At 38.9% G+C, this 24,251-nt stretch overlaps 1 protein-coding gene across 3 annotated transcripts in view; it reads right to left on the minus strand.

The window, feature by feature from the left end:
* PLA2G4A (phospholipase A2 group IVA) overlaps nucleotides 1-24,251 on the minus strand; it is a 173,750-nt gene that overhangs the window by 54,215 nt on the left and 95,284 nt on the right. For all 3 annotated transcript variants that reach the window (XM_025285465.3, XM_044942712.2, XM_044942711.2), the window contains 2 exons: nucleotides 9,586-9,722; nucleotides 722-944 (listed from right to left, as the gene is read on the minus strand). In XM_025285465.3, the coding sequence (XP_025141250.1) occupies nucleotides 722-944; nucleotides 9,586-9,722 (360 nt within the window). The remainder of the gene's footprint in view (nucleotides 1-721; nucleotides 945-9,585; nucleotides 9,723-24,251) is intronic.

Below are 24,251 nucleotides of genomic sequence, written 5' to 3' on the forward strand. Positions count from 1 at the left end.
TTCATTCTGAAAAACAGCCATAACTCTGGGGACTATGTTGACATTTGAGCTGGAAAATGATTCAGCAGCGATGGAGCCCAGAAGGAATTTAGCCCCCAGATTCTCTGGCACAGGCTCCACCCGCCTACTTTATCTTCAGATAAAATATCACCCTATGGTCATGTGTCAAATGTGTTTCTTCCATGTGATTCATTCCTTTTGTTCTAGCTTTCTCCAGGCAACCTCCATTCTTCCTCTGCCACTTAAATATTACTTGTCCTCACCTCTTTATCTAAAAATATTGCTACTTGGGCAGAATGAGCAGTTGGTTAAAATGTGTAGCTTTCTAAAGAAAAAGAATACAAAAGTATTTCCCTATACATCAAAACTGACACATGGGGAGTTCCCTGGAAGTCCAGGGGTTAGGACTCCTCACTCAAACTGCTGAGAGTGAGGGTTCTGTCCCTGGTTGGGGAACGAAGATCCCAAAAGCCAAGCAGCACAACCACCACCAACAACAACATATAATTGACACACACAGCTAGAATAAATTAGTAGGCACAATTACAGCATGAAATGTAGACGAGTTACATCTGGCCGGGAGTATGTACTCAGTGCGTATTTACAGGATAATGGGAGCCAACTGACTTTTACAAAAATGCATCACATTTTGTTTTATTTAAAAACATGATATACATGGTCTTCTTGTCTTAAAAGGATTGTAGACTGAGACAGAGCTTACATTGTGAATTAGTGTTTCTCCTATTAACATCCCGAAGATATCAGTAAAGGTGACAGGTTGTCCAGAACTTTTTTTCCTCCATAAAGACTCAACATATCTTTTAATTTTCTGTGGTGTGAGAAGTAAAAGAGGGTTGTGGCTGACATTTTTCATTAGCTCTTTGTTAATCTCCTCTGGCCCTTTCTCTGGAAAATCAGGGTGAGAATATAAGGTCGACATATACCTGTAAAGAAAATAAAAGATCATCAGTAAGGATAAAGGGCATCACCTAGTAAGTAGTCTCCAAAGAAAGCAGGCATCTTTGCTATCAGAAAAAGAAAGAATAATGGAAGTAGTTGATTAACTGATCTGATTGAAACTGCTGCTGCTGCTAAGTCACTTCAGTCGTGTCCGACTTTGTGCGACCCCAGAGACGGCAGCCCACCAGGCTCCCCTGTCCCTGGGATTCTCCAGGCAAGAACACTGGAGTGCGTTGCCATTTCCTTCTCCAATGAATGAAAGTGAAAAGTGAAAGTGAAGCCACTCAGTCGTGTCTGACTCTTAGTGACCCCATGGACTGCAGCCTACCAGGCTCCTCCGTCCATGGGATTTTCCAGGCAAGAGTACTGGAGTGGGTTGCCATTGCCTTCTCCATCTGATTGAAGATATTAACTCATTTAAGAAAAGAATGCAAAAATCAGAAAATAGCTGGTCTACAATAGACGTAAAGAAGAGGTCTCAGAGGAAACACTGGACTTCCCTTGCATAGTCCAGAGGAGAGAATGCCAACTGGGCCAACTCTCCACTTTCTATTCTCCAGGAATGGGCATCCGTCTCTGACCAGCAGACACTGATGACACAACACATTGAGAGCCATGTGAATAAATGAGACTTTTCTGGATATAATGGGCTTTCCTGGTGGCTCAGACAGTAAAGAACCTACCTGAAATGCAGGAAACCTGGCTTTGATCCCTGGGTCAGGAAGATCCCCTGGAGAAGGAAATGGCAACCCACTCATTTTTGCCTGGAGAATTCCATGGACAGAGGAGCCTGGTGGGCTATAGTCTCTGGGATCCCAAAGAGTTGGTCACGACTGAGCAATTAACACTTCACTTTTTTTTTCCAGTATATAATACTAGCCAAGCAATCTGATAATTTCACTTTTCATGGTGATTATCTATAGGTAGAGAATGTGCTATCCAGACTATTGCACATGCCTAATTTTCCTGATATGTGTGGTTTTTGTTTTAATTGTCCATTGGCCAACGAGACAAAAATCCCAAGTCTTGCCAACTGTAAGTCTCAGAATTTCTGAGCATACAAATCTAATGGTGAAATCCTAGAGAGAATAGTGCTGTCAGGTAAACGCTTTCTTATGAAGATTCTGGCACCAGCCATTTGGCCACTTAAGGTGATGCTGGAAATCAACATGTAGCTTAGTATTTGATACTGAGATGATAAATGAAGTTACAGTCTTCCTGGAAACCAGTATCTTTACTACCGTAGCTCTCATACTAAATATTAATTATTAGTTTTCTTAACTGTCTCCCTTAATTAGTTATGATCACCATCAGGGAAAGCTTTACTTATTTATATCTGTTTTTATCTCAATGATTAGCCAATGCCCAGTATATGACAAGCATGCTTGTTCTGAACTGTTGAACTGAGAGCACAAAATAATGAAATATTCCACCACTTCATCCAACCAAAGAGAATATAGTGAATATATTTAAATCTCCTGTTTCCTTATATTCAAGTCAAATTGCCACCACAATGATTTATTTTCCCTTCATACAGGGGAGAAAACTAACTCTGGTATGTTCTAGGCCTGAGCAGGCTAATTGCTCATCAGCTATTGTCTTGAAGACTTGTGATAGCTTTCAATTCTTCTATTTTAAAGATAAGCAGAGGATTGATGAATTTAAATAGCATGTTCACAGTTCCCCAGTTAATAACAGAAGAACTCAAATTTAAATTTGTCCTCTCCCCTGATAGGTTTTATTTCTTAAAAAATCTTTAAAATGATTTCAGGTTTTAGAGACCAAATGATTCCCACTACTCATTGAATTGGAATTTTTTGCTGGATTCAGAGTTATTTAGAGACAAACTGAGATTAACCATAACTTAACAAATGAAGAGTGATTATAGACTGAATATGGAACATATGCTCTGCAAAAAAATTAAAAATTCTTAAAAGAGCTTTATTACACAAACATTTCTTAACATTAACGTTAAGGATTCTTAACATTTCTCATAACATGCAATAGTATCACTGACTCAATGGACATGAATCCGAGCAAAATCCAGGAGATAGTGAAGGGCATGGGAGCCTGGCATGCTGCAGTCCATGGGGTCACAAAGAGTCAGACACAACTTAGAGACTGAAGACAACAACAAAGATTAAGTCAAACAGGCTTACTCTGAACTCAAGCCTGGTATAATTAACAAATATCTACTAAAAATATAGCTGACATTGCTAGAAAGATGGAGAGTCCATTCATTTCTATAGCTACTCCAAGGGTCTACTACATGATTCATCTATATAAACTAAAGATCCAATTCTGGACCTCATCATACTTTTCAATAAATGCACATATTGGTGTAATGATATTGGTTTATATTTAAAGATACAATAAAAATGGAAAAACAAAAATTCTCTTTGAGTCTCTAAGTGTCAGTTCTGGAACTATTCAGAATGTGTTTCATCCTTTATGACAACATTAAGAAATTTTTTATTGGTCTCACTTATTATCAAGAATAAGTTCTACATCCATGGACCACTGGCTTGCCCTTAACTTATAAAAAATGTATATTATGTAACTATGCATTGTTTGGATTTAGCCTTGAATTCTAGAAAACTTAAACCTAAGCCTATATCTCATGCCTCCCAAAGCTATAGGTTATAACATGAATTTTTAATTTAATTTATAGTTCTATACATATATACATACAACACACATATATTGATACTTTTTTCCCACTTCTATCTTTATGGTATGAAATCCAGTTTTACTTTACTTGTAAAACTACATTAAATCATTTCCTTAATGAAGCAGGATTAAAAACAAGGAAAAGGAAAAAAATCTACATAATGTCAGTAGAAATCAACTCAGTCACAGAATAATTTTTTTAAAGGTAGGTGAAAAGGAAACAATATGATAATTCTGCTATTGGAAGTTGTTTTTAACAGTTCAGCAGAAAGATGTAATTACTCAAATCTCATTTACATTACTTAAGACTTCTCTATATTTAGTTGGTCTTTCAATGAATTAATGTATGATTTTAACAAGCATCTTAGCCTCATAAATTTCCTCCAGAAAAACCTGGAGCCTCCTCTTTTTTTGTTCTTTCCTCCCAATGTTAGCCACTGGATCTAGATTGAAAATCCTTCCTCTTAGTTTAAGGGATTGCTCAAAATCTAGGACTTTGTGCCACAATTTCAGACATAGGTCTTTATAAGAGGTCAAATGTATATGGACGTCAGCTCAATTCTCTGTTTTTGCTCCGTGTAGAATGGCTGCAGTCCATTTTCTACTATCTAAAGGTTGAAGTTATCTCATTCACATAGGGAGTCTCTTTCCCCTTTCTTTCTTCCTCTCTCATGAGAAGGTTGGCTCAAGTATACAAGTCCCATTGAGAGACAGAAAGACCTAGAACACCTCAACCATTTGCACTGGAGCTAATGTTCTCTGTTGTTCATTATTTATAAGCCAATTTCCCTTAACAAGTGTGAATTGGATAGACCTTTGATGACATCATTGCGGTGACATCTATGACTTGAATTTTTGCTTTGGTGATGGCTAAAAATGGAATAGAGGGCAATGGTCAATTTTCCTAAAATAACTTTTTTTTTAACTTTTGTATTCACCTTTATGTTTTTCAACATATTTATATGATGGGACACCTCATTCTCTCCATATGAATGCCTTTTAGGCTAAATACAAATTTAAAAAACAAAGAAACAAAATTATTCCAGAGAGCAAGGAATTCTCAGCTCAATTCCTGATGCCAAATCACAGAGTTAATGTTTTAAAATATTAGTGCCTGGTGCCTCAGGATCTTTCTAATCATAATCTTCAGGGATAAAGATTTAGAATTTCTATGCTTAAAAAGTTCCAGAAGTAAATCTCATATGTAACTAATGCTGCTCATGTCTTGACAGGGCCCTCGACACTGTGAAGCAAATATCCTGAAACCCTAAAGAAATTCTTAGATTAATTTTTCCCCAAAATGCAATTACTTATGCAAATCTTCATTTAGTCATTAAATATGGGACAAGTGGGAGAGGTTCATTGGCATACAAAATAAGCATATTCCCTACCTCAAACAGCATATTTTTTCTAACATAATTTTCATCTTTTAGTCTACCATTTCTTATGGGTCAATTTCTATTAAAATTGGCTCATTTTTCAATGTCCCACAGATTCTTCAGACTATAAGCTGAAAGTTTTCATTCTTGAATTTCATTTTATAGCTTCAAATCAGGTCTTAATGGTCTATAGATACAGAACTGTTCTCATTTTTCCTTTCAATGATAATGACATACAAATACAGCAGTCAATATCCAATAGTCTAGCAATCCCACTACTGGGCATATACCCAGAGAAAACCATAACTCCAAAAGACATGGTTCACTGAAGCATTATTCAGAACAGCCCGGAGTGAGTGAGTGAAGTCGCTCAGTCGTGTCCGACTCTTTGCGACCCCGTGGACTGTAGCCCACCAGGCTCCTCTGTCCATGGGATTCTCCAGGCAGGAATACCGGAGTGGGTTGCCATTTCCTTCTCCAGGGGATCTTCCCGACCCAGGGATCAAACCCTGGGTTGATCCCATTGCAAGGTCTCCCGCATTGCAGGCAGACGCTTTAACCTCTGAGCCACCAAGGAAGTCAACCTAAATGAGCCAGGACATGGAAGCAACCTAAATGGTCATCAACAAGTAATGAGTAAAGAAGATGAATACAGATACAATGGAATATTATTCAAACTATAAAAAGGAATGAAATTGGGTCGTTTGTAGAGACATGGATGGACCACCTGGAGACTGTCACACGGAGTGAAGTAAGTCAAAAAGAAAAACAAGTATCATATATTAATGCATATATGTGGAATCTAAAGAAATGGTATTGAAGATCTTATTTGTAGACCAGAAATAAAGATACAGACGTAGAGAGGAAACACAGAGACACCAAGGGAGGGAAGGAAAGGTTGGGATAAATTGGGAAATTGGGATTGACATACATACATTATTGATGGCATGCATAAAATAGATAACCAATGAGAACCTACTGTGTAGCACAGGGAACTCTACTCAATACTTAGGGCTGACCTAAATAGGAAACAAATCCAAAAATAAAAAGAGGGGATATATGTATACGAATAGGTGATTCACTTTTCTGTACAGCAAAACTAACACAACATTGTAAAGCAACTCTGCTCCAATAAAAATTAATTTATTAATAAAAAAAAGGAGAAAAAAATCAACAGCCCTTTGATACTCCAGATGAACAGCTGAGCTGAGGGAGAGTGCTGTGTTCTCTGAGTAAGAGCACACAGGCTTACTGTCACCAGTTCACTCAGGCCAGTTCTCCTGGTTGGCTGATGCTTCTATGTAATGAATAACAACCATCATCCAAAAATCATTTCAGAAATAATTACTATCGAGGTAGCAGCAATTACAAGAGAAGCTTCTGTCTTACATAAAGTTCTCTTCAGAAAACATTTACATACGTCTTACATAAAGGTCTCTTCATAAAGCTCTCTCACAGAAAACATTATGGGAGGTCCCAGCCTTCTCCAGATATTCCTGTATTACCTAACTTGTGCCAGGGAATGGTCATGTATCAGCAGAATATAAAAACTTACACAAGAGTGTAATTTGTTTTTCCAAGTCTTTCCGAATCCTTTCGTTTGAACTGTCTACCTTCTTAACCTATACTTTTCAAAATAAAACTGTTAAAATGAATCATCCTGACCACTTTTTCTTTTGTCTCAAGAAGTATGTCTTTTCCATGGTTGACAGCTGTTTATCTTGTCCCTATCCTGTCTCTGCCCAGATCTTTCTATCCATGATCCATCTGTTTCTTTATCTTTCATCTATCCCTCTACACTATTTCCTTTATCTCAGACTTCTACATAAACACTCTAGTCGCTTATTTTCTGAAAACAAAACAAAAACATTTCCTGGGTCCTATATTCCCCTTCTTGAAATAGTAAACGGCTCCTATTAAGGTTCATATTCCCACCTTTTTTCCTTTCATATTCTATTCATTTCTTATTGGTAATTTCATGATCAAAGGTGCCCTTCATTTACCTTATCTACTTTAATTTTTGCTAAAACCATGAAAACTCTAAACCCAGTTCTAAGCGAAGCTTCTCACAGATTTTTGCTCTATTAAAATACACACTACTTGTGAAGCACGCCCCATCCTTGACTACTTTGCACTGTCTGTTATTGCTTGTTTTCTTCTTCTTCTCCTTTTTTCGGCCCACTAACATTTTGGATGTTTTGGAGATCTACAAATGGAATGACTGATGATAATAACTGAAGTGGCAGAAGGTTATGAAATTACTAAGGGAAGATGCGTAAATATAATAGAACAAAAGGGAGGTCCTGGAGAAAAGCTAATTTAAAGGGGAAAAGTAGTAGAAGCAGAAAAAACAACAGTGAAGAGAGGGCAATCAGAGAGGATGGCGGGGGGCAAGCTAGGTGGGATCTGAAAGAGGGACAAAGTGTGTGAAATGTCTCAACTCCCAACCTCATCTTCCCAGACTCCCTGCAAAAGTCAAGGAAAATAACTTCTAAAGACACCATTATATTTGGAAATTATGTGGTCTCCAGGTAAAAAAGGACTGTAAGAATTTTAGGAGTGCACGCATGTGCATGCTCAGTTACTTTATTCATGTCTGACTCTTTGTGACCCTGTGGACTGCAACCCACCAGACTCCTCTGGCATGGGATTCTCCAGGCAAGAATACTGGAGTGGGTTGCCATGCCCTTCTCCCGGGAATCTTCCCAACCTAGGAACCCACATTTCCTGTGTCTCCTCCACTGCAGATAGATTCTTTACCTGTTGAGCCATCTGGGAAGGCCTTAGGAGTACATGGCCTTTAAGGAAATAGAATAAATAAAAGAAAGCTAATCTGAGGAAATCAGACACTAATGGATAGAGCAGAAATGCTGTACATATAAAACAGTGACCTACAATATTTAAATGATTGGGCTGTAATATTTAAAATTCCCTTGATTATTCTTTATTCAGAACCCTGAAAGTATTTTAGATGCGTCCCTAAATGTATAACCAAAGCAATGACTGAAGCTCTAATTAAGCCCAAATATACACCATTACACCCTGCAAATACCACTGAAGGTCTGGTCTTTCTCTATTAGATGACTTTAAGAAGACAAGTTTCTTGCAATGTATTAGTCAGTGCTGGACCAAAGGGATCTAAAAAAAAATAACGATTAGATAAAGAAAATTATCTGAAGAGTAATAATAAAATGCTTGAGTAGGTGAAGTTAATCTAAGGGTCCAAGTTTTTCCATCATATTCATATTACTCATTAAACAGGCAGGTGCCTGCTCTTTCCTTCAAGGGAAGGAATAATGATGGGCTACACCCTTCTTTCAAAAGAGATAAATCATGTTGAGGGGACAGACAAAATAGATGGCAATCATGGTTTTAGTTTCCTGTTTTTCAGCTAAAGAATCTGGTTCAAATATTTAAGAAACTATAGATTCTTTAGGTAGAATAGACAGATGTACAAGAGAAGGTTACGGTTGAGTTGAAAGAATCCAGAATAGGGGGTGGAAACCCTGAGCTTCTATGTTGGCTCTGCTATGATTTGGACAAATCACTTGACTTCTGAGTCACATTTTCTTTGCTTGAAAAGTGAAGAAGCTCACAGCCAACTCATGGGATGAGAAGATACAGAAATTTTAAAATACAGACATATATAATATATATTGTAATTATATAATATATACCTATATATATTATATAATATATAATAATATATAATATAATTATATAATATATACTTATATAATACTTATGTTATATAATTACATACAATATAATATTATAAAAGATAAGTTTTACCACAGGCTGAATGACTAAAAGGCCTTGTAAACCATTCTGTAATAGGTGATACTTTTATTTGAGACAGCTAAGCAAGACACTTGATTTTCAATGTGCTTGTGTGAGGTAAGCACACCAAAAGGTACATAGTATCATCTTTGAAAATGTTTTACAATATATTTTTGAAAAGGCAGACCTACAGTATATAAATATTTACAAATATTATACATACTGATGCCTTAACTCCATCCAAATTTAGTTGAACTTAGATATATTTAAAGGATTAATTTCATAATTAGTCAGATATAAATCACTGAAATTTATTGCATTTATTCATTCAAAAGTTGTTTTCCTTCTTCTGTATACTAATGTATCTTGCATTTCACTCTATTTGCCCTAAAGAAGAAAATGAATACCTAGTGAATCATGTAGACTTAGACATGATCACTGCAAGATTACAAATCAGTAAATTATAGGAAGATTAAATTAATTATGGGTGGAGTACGTTATTCCACTTATGAGATTTTTCTATAGAATTATTTCAATTGATCTATTTTTTGTTTTAGGTTTAACTATTACATTTTAAGTCACAGATGGCTTTAAAGGGAGCAAACTTATGATGAGAGTCATCAATAGGTATGAATTTGTCTTAAAAATATTTTTAAGAAACAAATTTCTGCATCAAGCTGGAATATTTCAGTAATTTGAAGTTAATGTCAACTTTTAAAACACTCTTTTCTGGTTTCAGGTAGATAAATGCTAAGCATTTAGGATGATAAAGCCAAGATGTAAAATGCATACTAACCATGTGGATCCAGAAAGACCAGCAATGTAGGTAGCACAGTCCAAAATCCCTGACTCATACAGTGCCTTCATCACACCAGAGAATCCTACCATGGCTCGAAATCCCCCACCTGAGCCCAATATGGCCACCACAGGCACCTGGAATGATGAAACACAGGGTTATTTATCAAATAAAATCGTAAAATATGTCATGCTCATTTCCATTTTGACATGTCCCACATTTGGTAATAAGAGATAATAAGTTTACTCATATTTTGATATTATCTAACTGTTAAATATAAAATAATGTTTAAGAAAATTAAGAATTAAAAAAAAAAGAAAATCAAGAATTAATGTCTGTTAGATAGCAGACATTATTAAAAAGGACAACTAACCCTACTTGAAAACAACAATAATAGCAACAGCAGTCCTTTATATTTGCTTGACTCTTTGCAGTTTGGGGCTTGCTTTGGGGTGTACTTTTTGTTTTAATTGATCCTTTCAAAATTGCTGTAAATGAGCAAAAACAGTATTTGGTAATTTTGCAGATGGAAGTTCTGAGAGGATGCTATTACTTATATAAGATCCATTAGCTGGTAATCTATAGTTGAGGAAGCACCTTGCCTTCTTGGTCCAGAATTCTTAGCGATCCTTTATGCTGACCCACTTCAAAAAATATGCTATTATTTAAGCCATCAAAAAGAACGTAATCATCTTAAAGACATATAAAATTTATTTCTTCTATCTTTAATTCATTCATCAATCTGATTAAGTGACCTTTATGTTTCAGGCATCCCCACAGTGGATCTGGGGAATATAGTTAATTTAAGTGAGGCAGAAATGTAATAGTCATTATGACAAGAACAACAAAAAAAGGAATAGATGACATTCATTGAGCTCTTATTATCTGGTTGGAATTGTTCTCAATATTTTGTAGACATTGCCTTATTTAATCCTCAGGAAATCCCTATGAGATTTCTGTTTTACAAGTGAGGAAACCCACGCCTTGAAAACTTGTGTTAAGTGTCACGCAACCAATAAGTAGCAGAATTGAGTCAAGAGTCACACACTCAACGTGTCAGCATGCCTTAAAGTCAAGTGCTTCAGGCTGGCAGCACATCAGGTCCAGAAGGTGTGGTCAGTTTTAATCAGAAGGACTGGAGTGGTGGAGAAAGCTTCACAGACAAAGAAACCTGAGCTTGATGTTAAAGATGCAAAATTATTCCATAGGGAGGGATAAAGACAAGGGAGAAGGCTGTTCTGGGGAATGGGAACAGCATAGGCCAATGAAGAGTACTTGCAGCGAAACAGAGAGGCATAGACTGTCTGTAACATGACTGAAATACAAGTGTGTTTATTTGGAAAACTTGTGTAGAGTCATGCAACCAATAAGTAGCATGGTTGAGTCAAGAGTCATACCCTCGGCCCTGGTAGTATGCCTTATCTCACGTGTGCATAGCTTTCAGGGGGCCCACAAAGTCAAAAGTCTTTTCACCATAACAAGAAGATCTTACTTTCCTTCTTTCAATCTCATTTTCTCATGAATGTAAAATGGAATTTTCCAGAGACTATATGATATTAGATATAGCAACAGTTTGAATTTAAAAACACATATAAGAATAACCTGCATTGAGTTTCAAGCACTTAAATCCTAAAGCTTGGGTGTTCACTCACCAGTGGGATAAATATAGATATTCGTGACACCATTTTTTGAGAACTAAAAGGACCAAAAAGGCTATAGAATTCTTACATATAGAAAGGGAAGTCTATAGGGGTTAGGTCTTACTGGAGGCAGAACAGTGAATGGCAGGACAACCAGAACTGATTTCCTAATCCAGAGCTCTTCTGCAGTACTTGGTGGCTATCAAATTTCAAGCCAATTGAAGCCCTCATTCATGAAAACACAGAGCAATGAAGCAATTGAAATGGCTTTGAACCTGTGTATACTTAGATGAACAGAATGCTCTGAAACATAGTTTTTAAATTGTAAATAAAGTAAAATATATAAGTTCTGAAAAACTTACATGGAGAGGGATGAAAGCTAAGATAGGAAACTAAAATGGGTTATAAAGTGGGCGAATGGAGTATAATACAGTATTAAGAGTAGTTGTAAGGATGCCAGTTAGAAATTAGGAGAAGGGATTTGAGTTAGGCCTTGAATGAAGGGCTGAGTTTATAGGTACTATAATAATAATGATAATAATAAAACGATTTACTGTTACTATGTGCCAAACACTAGATAACTTTCCTGGTGACTCAGACAGTAAAGCATCTACCCGCAATGTGGGAGACCTGGGTTCAATCCCTGGGTCAGGAAGATCCCCTGGAGAAGGAAATAGCAACCCACTCCAGTACTCTTGCCTGGAGAATCCCATGGATGGAGGAGCCTGGTAGGCTACAGTCCATGGAGTTGCCAAGAGTCGGACAGGACTGAGTGACTTCACTAAAATAGCCACAAATAAGAAAAGGTATGTGATTCTGAGATGAAAAGATCAGTCTTAGTAGTAGGACTATACTAGGGAGCTAGGAAAAAAAGATTATGAAAGACTTAAAGGGAAAAAAATGTCAGGGTTGATATTTTAGAAGGAGGAAGACTATTTATATTCAAAAATTATGTGGGGGCCTTTAAGTCTGTTGATTTGGTTACTTGCAACACTGTGTTATTGAAAATAACAATAAGCCCAATACAAATAAGGTAGTTCAGAGTAAAAGTAACAGGTAACACTATTTCATTTCAACATATAATACAAAACCTACAATATTGTTCAAAGAGAAATTTCATAAGAGGAGTTGGAAAATTGAATGTAAGACCTCTTTAATCCTAAGAAAACAATTCCCCAGATGTCCTTCTTCACATGCCAGGAGCCCAACACATACTTATGGATGACAATCTTATGTTAGGAATTTCTGAAAACAGCTACTTATTAAACTGGGACTCATGTAACTCAGTTTTCATCATTGCTTTACAGTAAACCTAAAGAGGTTTTCAGGTCAGAAATTTGGATTGCTATCATTTGAAAGAAAATGCCATATTATTTGTATATAAAAATTAAATAATGAAATAATTGAACTGTACAGATTACAATTTACAACCTTATTTATTGCACATGAATTACTATGTTTTGTGCATCATTTAATTTTTGCAATTCTATGAGACATATCTTATTGCCATTTTAAAGATAAAGGCATTGAAACACAAGAAACATCACTTTTCCACTGTCATAAAGCCAGAAAGTGGTGTCCTGTGGATTTAAAGCTGGGTTTGTCAGATTCCGAAGTTTTAAATTCACTGTGCTCCACCGGAAAGATTCCCCCATAACTACAGGGACCTTAGCAAAGGAAATCCTCTTTGAAAAAATTTGAGGGTAAGATTAATAAAATTTTTGCTACTGGTAACATTCTGGATTCCATAAGTCATACAGAATATGCATTTTTAAAATATAAAATTAAAAATTTTATTAACTATAAATAGAAAGGAAATTTAGACTTACGAAGAAAATTTATTTCATTTAATCTTGTGTGTGTGTGTGTGTGTGTGTGTGTGCTCAGTTGTGTCTGAGTCTTTATAATCCATGGACTGTAGCCCACCAGGCTCCTCTGTCCATGAAATTCTCCAGGCAAGAATACTGGAGTGGGTTGCCATTTCCCACTCCAGGAGATCTTGCTGATTCAAATATCAAACTTGTGTCTCTTGTAACTCCTACACTGGCAGCCGGATTCCTTACCAACTGTGCCACCTAGGAAACCTCCTCAAAAGGAGATTATTATTATTTTCATGTCTCAAATAAGGAGGTATTTAAGTGCACACATTATACCATATCTGCATCCAGATTGCTGATAATCAGAATGTGAGATGCAGAGTCACGGACACATAATTCATGCTCTTTCCTTTTCCCCATTATTCAAAAAGAAAAGGGTAATCCTTGTTGAGAGAAACCATTTGGTATTCAGCTAAATTACTTTCTTTTCTTTTTTTTTTTTTTTGCCATGGCTCATTGCTGCTGGGATCTTTCTGACCAGGGGTTGAACCTGCACCCTCAACAGTGAAAGCACATAGTCCACCAGGGAATTCCCTAAGTCACATTTCAGATTTATGCATCACTTCAGATGCCAGCACAATTTTATGTAACGGATAAAGACTAACTTTGGATGTTTTAATAGTGGTAGTCATTCTGAAATAACTTGCAAAGAATAATGGGGGACTTATAAGGTGCAGATGTTAGTCCTGGCTCTAAGTCTAAAAAAATGAAACAAATAAAAGTTGCTGTGAGATTTTAGGTTATATTTAGACTTAATTGCACCAATATTTGTGTATAAATGATATCAATGAATATTTCTCATACTTCTGTCATACGATTACAGGAAATGAATTTTATTTACCAGAATCCCTGTATTTTGATTAAATTATTCTCATGCATGGGCTTGCGGATATTATTAATTTCCTCCTTTGCAAAATAAAATTTGAAAATGCTCAAAGATTTTTTTTTTATGTTTTAATAGATTTTAAGTTCCAACAATTTATATAAGACTTTTGCCTTCTTGGTTCCTGTATTGGTCAGAGTTCTCCAAAGAAATGGAACCAGTTGTAGGTAGATAGATAGGAAGATAATCTATCTATCTATGTATGAAAGTGACTCACACAATTATGAAGAATGACAAGTCCAGATTTGCAGTTGTAGTCCAAATGCCAATAGGTAAGGAACCAAGAGAGCTGATGACTCAGGTGAAGCCCGAGTCTGTTGGAGAACTCTCTCTTGCTTGGTAAGGTTGATCCTTCTGTTCTATTTAGGCCTTCAACTGATTGGATGGGGCCCACCCACATTATAGATGACAACTTGATTATTCAAATTTCACTGACTTAAAGATCAATCAAGGGACTTCCCTGGTGGTCCAGTGGCTAAGACTTCATGCTCCCAATGCAGGGGGCTCAGGTTTGATACCTGATCAGGGAACTAGTTCCCACATGCTGTGACCAAGAATTCTTATACAGCAACTAAAGATCCCATGTGCTACAAGTCATACCTGGGCAGCCAAATACATAAATAAATACTAATCAAATAAAAAAACATCCACCACACTGATGAAAATTGACTATCACAAGTCCATCCCTTCTCAACTCAGCAGCTATATGCATCCCTTTAACCATACTTAATCTCCAAATAAAGACAACGAGGTCATACTCCTACCTAACATGATATAGATATCCTGTGTGCAAATGGAAATGCACTAATCCTTTCCCCAGAAAAGAATGCCAAGTCCTTAGATATGCTTATTCTTCTCCTTGATACCTCATAACTTAAATATGAATCTGTTTTTATAATGCTGTGTGTGCATGCACACACACACACACAGTCATAATAAATTAAGGAAGAAATATTCATGGCAAATACAATCTCATTTCAGTCATCTGGTAATAGCTGATATTTATAACTACCTCCTATCACTATCCATTCTGTATTTTCTTTGCCTTCAACTAGCACCTCAGCTGGTGGGTGATCTAACCTTCATTTCGGAAAGTTCTGGGTCATTAGCAGTCCTTCCTGGATTGGGTTCTTCGAGTTTTCCCTTGATGTAACTCAGGGCATGGTAATACTAACAGACGGGCACCACAGAGGATCTCTTGTATCTCAGATATACTCTTCCTTACCACATCATCAGTTCAGTTCAGTTCAGTCGCTCAGTCGTGTCCCACTCTTTGTGACCCCCATGAATCACAGCACGCCAGGCATCCCTGTCCGTCACCAACTCCCGGAGTTCAATCCCTCTTTAATAGTCAGGAATCAATCACCCCCACCAGGATAGTAGTTCCCTTCTTTATCTGCTGAGTGAAGAGGAGCCCACAAAGGTCAGGGAGCAGTCTTAAATTATACTTCAGTGGAATCACTGTTGCACTTTCGGTGGAAGTATCCCTTCCTCAGAATTAAGACCTCTAAGTCAGAAGAGTATAAGGTCATGCAGACAGGAAACAAATATTTTGCTAGTGGGTCACTAGGGGTAATAATGAGTCCAATCACTTCCACTCTTGGAGTCAGGAATCCTGGGGATAAATAGCACCAATTTTGGATGCTGATTCAGAGGATTTAAACCTCCCAGAAAACCATATTCCAGGTCTGCAAGGTATTGCCACTGAGCTGGCACTATAACTGAGTCTTCAAAAGGTATTCTACCATTCCATCAAACTAGCTACTTCATGATGGTGGAGAAGATGATAAAGCAGGTAAATTCCGTGACATGGTTCATTGCCATACTTCATTTGCTGAGAGGCGATTTCCTTGATCAGAAGCAATGCTGTATAGAATATTATGACACTAAGGCATTTTGTATGTCTACAGATGGAAGTTTTGGCAAAATTCTTGAGTACAGGGAAGGCAAACTTGAATCCAGAGTAAGTGTTTATTCAGGTAAACACAAAACATTGCTCTTTCCGTGATGGCAGCAGTCTGGTGTAATCAATCTGCCACTGACGACCCATAGGAATGATGCCATGCTGGGGACTCAGTGTTGGTCTCTGCTGCTGGCCAAATGAGTACTTAGCAGCTGCTGTAGCCAGTTCAGCCTTGGCAGATGGAAGTCCACACTGCTGAATCCAAGCATAACCTCCATCCCTGCCATGATGGCCACTTTTTTCATGATCTTATTGGGTGATGACAGGGGTGACTTGTGAAAGAAACTGACTGGTATCCACAGAACAGTTCATCTTGTATACTTCATTAATAAAATCCTTCTCTGCTAAGGCTACTCTTTGGTGGGCATAGACCTAGACATGGCTATTTTCCATCCATTCAAAAAGATCAATTCATACACCTCCTGTACAATCTTTTCCTTTTTTGTCATCAGTTTTCTAATTGTGTTCTTTTAAAGTCCCTGACTAAGCAGCCCAAGAATTGGCCACAGGCCATGTATCAGTATATAATTTCATGTCTGGCCATTTCCCCACCCAAGCAAAATGAAAGACTAGGTGCCTCTTATAACTCTGCCCTCTGGGAACGATTTCCCTTCACAACTTTGCTTCAAGGGTATCCCAGAAAGGGACTGGGGTCCTACAGCTGTCCTCTTTCAGGTGCTACCGAAACTCGGTGCAAAATCACCTGTGACAAGAAACAAGTGTTCTTTCCTTTTGTCAACTGACTCCCTTATGAGGCTCTGGATGCAGGATGGAAAGAGAGGTTAGGGTAACAAAAGTGGGACACATGGGCAATTGGGCCACTTCTTAATGGAATTTATGTGTATCTTCAGGGCCTGGTCAGCCTGATTTCATAGATAAAACTTCTATAGTATGATGGAGTGCATCTGTGCAAACCCAACTTTATGGCTGGGTGGATCAGATAACATGACAGTCAGCTGAGGTCACATGATAACTTGGTCACCTATAGTTAAGCATGCACTCTCTACTAAGGCCCAGTAAGTAGGCCAAAAGCTACTTTTCCGAAGGATAGTAGTTAATCAAAGAGGATGGCAAGGTCTTGTACCCAGGGTGCCTGTGCTGCAATCCACCTATAAGTACCTACCCCAGCCTGCAAAGAGCATTCCTATCTGCCACACACACGTCAAGCAGCAACAGATCTGAATGGTCATATGGCCCCCGGGGCAGAGCAGCTCACAACTTAACTGAGTCCTATTGTAGAGCCTTCTCTTGTTTTGGACCCCATTCAAAACTAGCTAAGGGGAGTTCCAACTGATTGTCCAACCATGTTTATGACTAAAAGGAATAAGAATTGACACAGGAAAGTGCTATTGTCATAATGAAGGTGGAAGCGAGAGGAAGAATATTCTTAATGAAGGAAATCGAATAAACAAAGAAATAAAAATTCTGACTGAAAACCCAAGATTGATTTTTATTACCTCCTTCTTTGAAATTATTTGGCTTTTTCTCCCCCTCTGTCACTACACAGTCTCTTATTTCTCTAGTTTTTCACTTAATTTATCTGACAAACTTAAGTACATAATAGTAGTCTAGATAACAGAATATATTACTTAAGGATTACTTATACTCCTATTTTCATACAAAGCTATCTGTCTGTGTATTCCTTATATTCTGCCTTGAGAAGAAACATTTCCATCTTTATTCTTCCATGAAAGTTGGAGCAAAATTTCCTTCTCTCATTTCCCTGCTAATTTAATTTCAAATCTGAGTCCCCTAACCAGTTCTTTCTCTCTTTATAGTCAGTTATGTGGGGACATGAAAACTGTTAAGTAGCATTTCTCTTCAAATAAGAGACCCTAATCTGGAAACTTCATCTGATTAAAAGCTATTTTGGAACAAGAACATTTAAAAGAACTGGCCTTTAAATAATCCAAATATGACAAAAATTCCCACACACAGTGTCACAGATCTTACTCACAGGAAAGACCTCAGCGCTTTTTATTTATGGAGGAATTATATTCATCAGAGACACTGTTCCAATAACAAGCTCACTTATCAGATTTTAATTCCACAAAAACAAAGTTGAAAGAGAAAGGGATGATTTGAAGAAATTACTTTTGGGGAATACATAGAGCCTGGAGAAATGGCAGCTGATCGCAATGGCTGCAGACACGAGAGCATTTAAACCACTTCAGTCTAGACAAAGAGTTATGCTTTTTAGAAACTTTTCATCCAAATGACTAAAATCAATATATTTTAGAACTTTTTATTATCAAGGATAATTTTTTTTTTTTTAAGTCTTAGTGCTTAGGAGAAGAAACTCTTGGGTTACTTGAAACATTAACTATTTGACTTATTCAAGTGGCTCGGATGTTAAAGAATCCGCCTGCAATGCAGGTTCGATCCCTGGGTTGGGAAGATCCCCTGGAGGAGGGCATGATAACACACTCCAGTATTCTTTCCTGGAGAATCTCCATGGACAGATGAGCCTGGCGGGCTACAGTCCATGGACTCGCAAAGAGTCAGACACGACTACACGACTAAACACAGCATTATCCAAGTAGGAAAGCTAAGGTTTTATTGAATTTGACATTGCCCTGGGGTGTTATATAACAGCAATACCCACATATTGGTTTAATAGCTACTATTGTATTAAGTACAAGAACATTTAAAAGAACTGGCCTTTAAATAATCCAAATATGACAAAAATTCCACACACAAAGTGTCACAGATCTTACAAGAAAGACCTCAGCCCTTTTTATTTATGGAGGAATTATATTCATCAGGCCTTCCCTGGTGGTTCAGACGGTAAAGCGTCTGCCTACAATGTGGGAGACCGGGATTCGATCCCTGGGTCGGGAAGATCCCCTGGAGAAGGAAATGGCAACCCACTCCAATATTCTTGCCTGGAAAAATCCCATGGATGGAGGAGCTTGGTTGGCTACTGTCCATGGACTCGCAAAGAGTCAGACATGACTGCACGAATAAACACAGCATTATCCAAGTAGGAAAGCTAAGGTTTTATTGAATTTGACATTGCCCTGGAGTGTTATGTAACAGCAAAACCCACATATTGGTTTAATAGCTACTATTGTATTAAGTGCTACTATAGTATTAAGTAATCAAGATGTGCCTTACACATTGTTCGGGCTGCTTTACAAGACTTTATACTCATCCTTTTAGCTGAATAAGAGACATTGTCTCTATTTCACAAGTGAAACACAGGGAAGAAGCAAGGGACCCAAATTCCTTCTGCCAAAATTCATTCTACATTTTAAGTCGACATTGGTATCCTAAACTGGATGCTGCAAAATATTTGTTGGAAACTGGGAACAAGACAGGCACCATCTCTGCATCAATATTGAGTAGGACTGTTCTGTCTTAGACAAACTGCTATAGCAGTCTGCTCCTTTTACCTTCAGGAGGCCAACTAGCCAGTACTGAATCGAAGGTGAAGATCTTGGCAGGGAGCAAGGGAAATGGGAGCTTAAGAGGCCCTTGGCCCAGGAGAAACACAAAATAGGAAAGTGATACTTGTGTTATGGGAATGGGTGGTGCTGAATACATCTAAGTGGATGGTTTCTGCCAAAAAGTCTCAACTAAAACATCAAAAGTTTTAATTCTAGGAATGACTACCAAAAACATGAGTTTAATATTTTTGAAGACTAGCCCAGGGAAAAGCATAATTACTTCATTCTCCATCTGCTGCAGAAAAGTCAATATGTAGGAATAGTATGCCAAATTTCATTTTCCCAGAAAGACTCCTTTTCACAACAGGAGTGCCTAGGAGATGAGGCAGCAACTTTCCTTTTGAAAAGGAAAACCTATGACCAAAGGCCACTGGGCTTTTGTGGCAACATGCCCCATAGACTTTCAATTCAACCCTTCAAACTGGGATCTTTTCATCCAAACCTGTCTCCTCCCCAGTCTGTGTTAGTCACTCAGTCTCGTCTGACTCTTTGTGAGAGTTGGACTGTACCTGTCTCCATGGGATTCTCCAGGCAAGAATACTGGAGTGGGCTGCCATTCCCTTCTCCAGGGAATCTTCCCAACCCAGGGATTGAACCCGCATCTCCTGAAGCTCCTGCCTCAGAAGGCGGGTTCTTCACCACTAGCGCCACCTGAGAAACCCCCTCCTCCCCAATAACCTGATCAAATATTCCTCAGTTATGAGCCCCTGCTCTCTCTCTCTCTAGTGAACCCATCCCCTGGCTGAAACGCCAAACCACTGCCCACATTTGTGCCCTGACTCTTACTGTTCCTGATGAATTTGAGGTTCTTGATGTCTCACTGTGAAAGAAATCAGCGAGAGACAAACTGATAGGTCGGAAGTGGGTTTATTTAGAGAAAAATACACTCCACCGAGTATGAGCCCTCTCAGAAAGCTAGAGAGCACTGAAAACTAGTGTGGTTAGTTTTAACGGGCTGAGTAATCAGCCTAATCAGTGGGAGGAATATTCCAATTATCTGGGGGAAGGGGCAGAGATTTCCAGGAATGATGCCATGGTTCACTTTTTGGCCTCTGATGGTTAGCCTCAGAACTGTCATGGCGCTGGTGGGTGTATCATTTAGTTAACTATTATAATGAGCGTATAATAAGGCTCAAGGTCCATTTGAAGTCGAGTATGTGACCACCTTGAACCTAGTTGGTGTTTTTTTGTCGTACCTTACGGCTATGTCATTCTTTTAAAGGTTGTGCCTTGCCCCTTTCCTTCCTGTTTTAATTACAACACCATGTTTACTGAGGGTCTACTGCAAGCTAGGAGCTGAGCTGGTGCTGGGCATATAAAGGTGAATAACACAGACACTGCTCTGCTCCTCATGAAAATTATATTCTAATGGAAAAAAAACAGACATTAAATGAATATTTGTACAAGCATTTTAAAAGTTCGATTGTGGGAAATCCAGAGAAGATAATGTACATACCTGTGCTATAAAAGAACATGACTGAGAGACCTAATTTGGACCCAGGGGGAGAGACAGAAGGATGGAGGAGCGAATGACAAAGACTGCTTGAGTAACACGTGTTCTGATTCAAGAATGAGAGGCTGTAAGTTCACTGAAAAGGGGGTGGGATGGAGAGAGAGGGGATGGGGGCAGACAGAAGCAACAATGTGTACACGAGAATGCAAACTGGGAAAGGGTTCTGCGAGATCTGGAGCCAAGAGGTACTCAGTGGAGGGGCTGGAGGGGATTGGGGATGAACTAGCAGCACGTGGGTGTCTCAGCCACCTAGATCAGCAAGGACGTCCACACTTTGCTGTATACTTTACTTCCCAGGTGGTGCTAGTGGTAAAGAACCCGCCTGCCAATGCAGGAGACATAAGACACACAGGTTAGATCCCTGGATTGGGAAGATCCCCTGGAGGAAGGCACAGCAACCCACTCCAGGATTGTTGCCTGGGAAATCCCATGGACAGAGGAGCCTGGTGAGCTACAGTTCACAGGGTTGCAAAGAGGTGGACATGACTGAAGTGACTTAGCACTCACAGCAACATGTGAAGCTGGAAAGATGCTTTGAGGCCAGTCCTAAGAGCAGGGGAAGGAATTTAGGCTTGAGTTTGATAAAATCAGATTTGTGTTTTGGAAAGATCGCTGAGACTTCAGTGTGAACAAAAAATGGAAAGAAGGAGGACAAGCATCAGTAGAACTATAAAAAGGAGAGGATTTGATGTTCGGATTCAGATATGCTGAGTGTGAGATGTGAAGAATACAAGTGAATGAATCAGTAAAAGGAGGTACCAATATTCAGGTCTGAAGATCACAAGGGAGGTTCTAAGTCACTGAGAAACATGAAGGTTCTCAGTCACTGAGAAACACCATCTTAGCCCAAAGGTGTTGGGTGACACATGGAAGAGAGAGAAAATTCTTAAGAGCGCAGAATGAAGACAAAAGGGGCTTGGCACGGAGTCTTGAAGAACTCATAAATAATGTGCAGAGAAAGAAGATCTGGTAAAGGGAACCAAATAGGCATGATGAAAATAAAGAGAAGACAGTAGACATATTGATGCCAAGGGGAGAAAGGGTGAGAACACTTGGGAGATTGGCATTGACACAGACCCTATTGATACTATGTATAAAATAGGTAACTAATGAGAACCTACTGAACGGAACCAGGGTCTCCTGCATGGCAGGCAGATTCTTTACCATCTGAGCCACAAGGGAAGCCCAAATAGCAGAGGGAACTCTTCTTAATGCACTGTTGTGACTTGAATGGGAAGGAAGCCCACAGGGAGGGGATAGATGTGTATGTATGGCTGATTCATTTTGCTGTACAGTAAAAACCAACACAACAGTGTAAAGTGTCTATGCTCCGACAAAAAACTAATTTTTATAAAAGAGAGAAGATAGTAAGTGAAGGAGAGTGATTGTTTCAAATAGCAGAAAACATGAGTCATTTGCAGCTATCGAGTTAGGTTTAAGACAGAGCCAGAAGATCCTTTTGCATGTGTTCCTTGCGGAGCAGCTACAGTAGCGTCATGAGGGCAGACGCCTGAGGAAAGCAAGGAAGTAGAATGAGATTGTGTAGGAAACTGTGAAAAAGTTTGTGACGATAAGGAGAGAAGCAGAGCGGAAAAGAGAAGGGAATGTCCATTCCAGGGGATTTTTCTGGTTCTTTTTTTTTCTAAATGTATCAGAGTTTAGAGCATGATTATGTTTTTATAGGGAAAGTTCACAGAGAGGTCGAGGCCAACAGAGGCGGGGAGTGGTCCTGCAAAGACTGGAAAGTCGCTATGTTGGGATTCCTAATCGGGGTTTGCGATCCCTATCTGTGGTGTGAGGTGACTGAATTGGAAAGAAAAGGTGTGGTTTCTTCTACTGAACTCAGATGGAAGTGGCAAAGGCTAAGCCCAGGGTATGGAATATGTCAGTCCTCTGGCAAGAAATGAAAGATTTATCATCTCATGACTTTAATTTCCCAGATTAGCAGCCAAGTCTATCCGTTGTGAGGGAGCCAGAGGGTGGATAAGCAGCTGGGAATAAGAAACAATCTCATTCCATTTGCAAATAAATGGAAAGCAGCAAGGTGAGGAAGCACTGAGACAGCCAGAAAGGGTCTCCCAAATGAAGCTGAGACCCATGAATTAACAGCGGGACCCATTTCCATCACTTTTTTTCTGCTTAAATGTCTTTCTCCCCAGGGAGGCTGTAAACCTCGCCAAGGAAAGTGACTATTTGGTATTAACCATTTCAGCTTTGTTCACCTTCATTTCCTAGCACAATGTCTCAACAAATGACAAATGGCAGAAATGAAAACTAACTTGAAATATCATTTCTCTGCTCCAAGGATACAACAGTGTGGGACAAGGCGGGGGACAAAAAGAAGGTATGGAACTGCTGAAGAAAGGCAGAAAACAAAATCATAAAGACATCCCAGGAAACCAGAAACTCCTGAGTAATATGTAGTCAAGGATGTGTCTTCAAGGACTTATTAATTGAGACAATGAAAAGTTAAAAAAGTGAAGTCACTCAGTTGTGTCCAACTCTTTGCAACCCCACAGACTGTAGCCTACTAGGCTCCTCCATCTGTGGGATTTCCCAAGCAAGAATGTTGAAGTGGGTTGCCATTTCCTTCTCCAGGGGATCTGCCCAACCCAGGGATCGAACCCAGGTCTCCCACATTGTAGGCAGATGCTTTACCGTCTGAGCCACCAGGGAAGTCACACTAACTGAGACAATAGACAACCACAAGATGAAGGACTGAAGAGAAGTCTCTCATTTTTTCTTAAATAGAAATATCCATGGAGGTTTTGCTCCTCCTCCAAGCTTCCTTTTAGCAAAAACTCCCCATCAGCAACATCTTATCTTATAGTTTGCTCCTATCATAGCAAAGCCATTTCAGCATCAGCAGACCGGCTTTTGACCCCGATATTCACCTAGAAACACAGGTAGATACTCTGTCATCACATATGGAACAGGTACACATCTGGTCCCCTTACTCAGAATTTCTCTCTCATTTCCAATTGCATTTGGTCCTTAATTTACAATAATCTTGAATCCCTGGTCTGTGAGTACATGCATGGGGATAAATATGCATGCTTATAGATATATATTGGCTTACGCATTTAATAGGGACTTTCCTAATAGCTCAGTTGGTAAAGAATCCGCCTGCAATGCGGGAGACCCCAGTTCGATTCCTGGGTCAGGAAGGTCCCCTGGAGAAGGAAAAAGCTACTCACTCCAGTATTCTTGGGCTTCCCTTGTGTTTCAGCTGGTAAAGAATCCACCTGCAATGCAGGAGACCTGGGTTCGATCCCTGGGTTGGGAAGATCTGCTGGAGAAGGGAAAGGCTACCCACTCCAGTGTTCTGGCCTGGAGAATTC

This window comes from Bubalus bubalis, chromosome 5 (assembly GCF_019923935.1).
Source record: "Bubalus bubalis isolate 160015118507 breed Murrah chromosome 5, NDDB_SH_1, whole genome shotgun sequence".
NCBI lineage: Eukaryota > Metazoa > Chordata > Mammalia > Artiodactyla > Bovidae > Bubalus > Bubalus bubalis.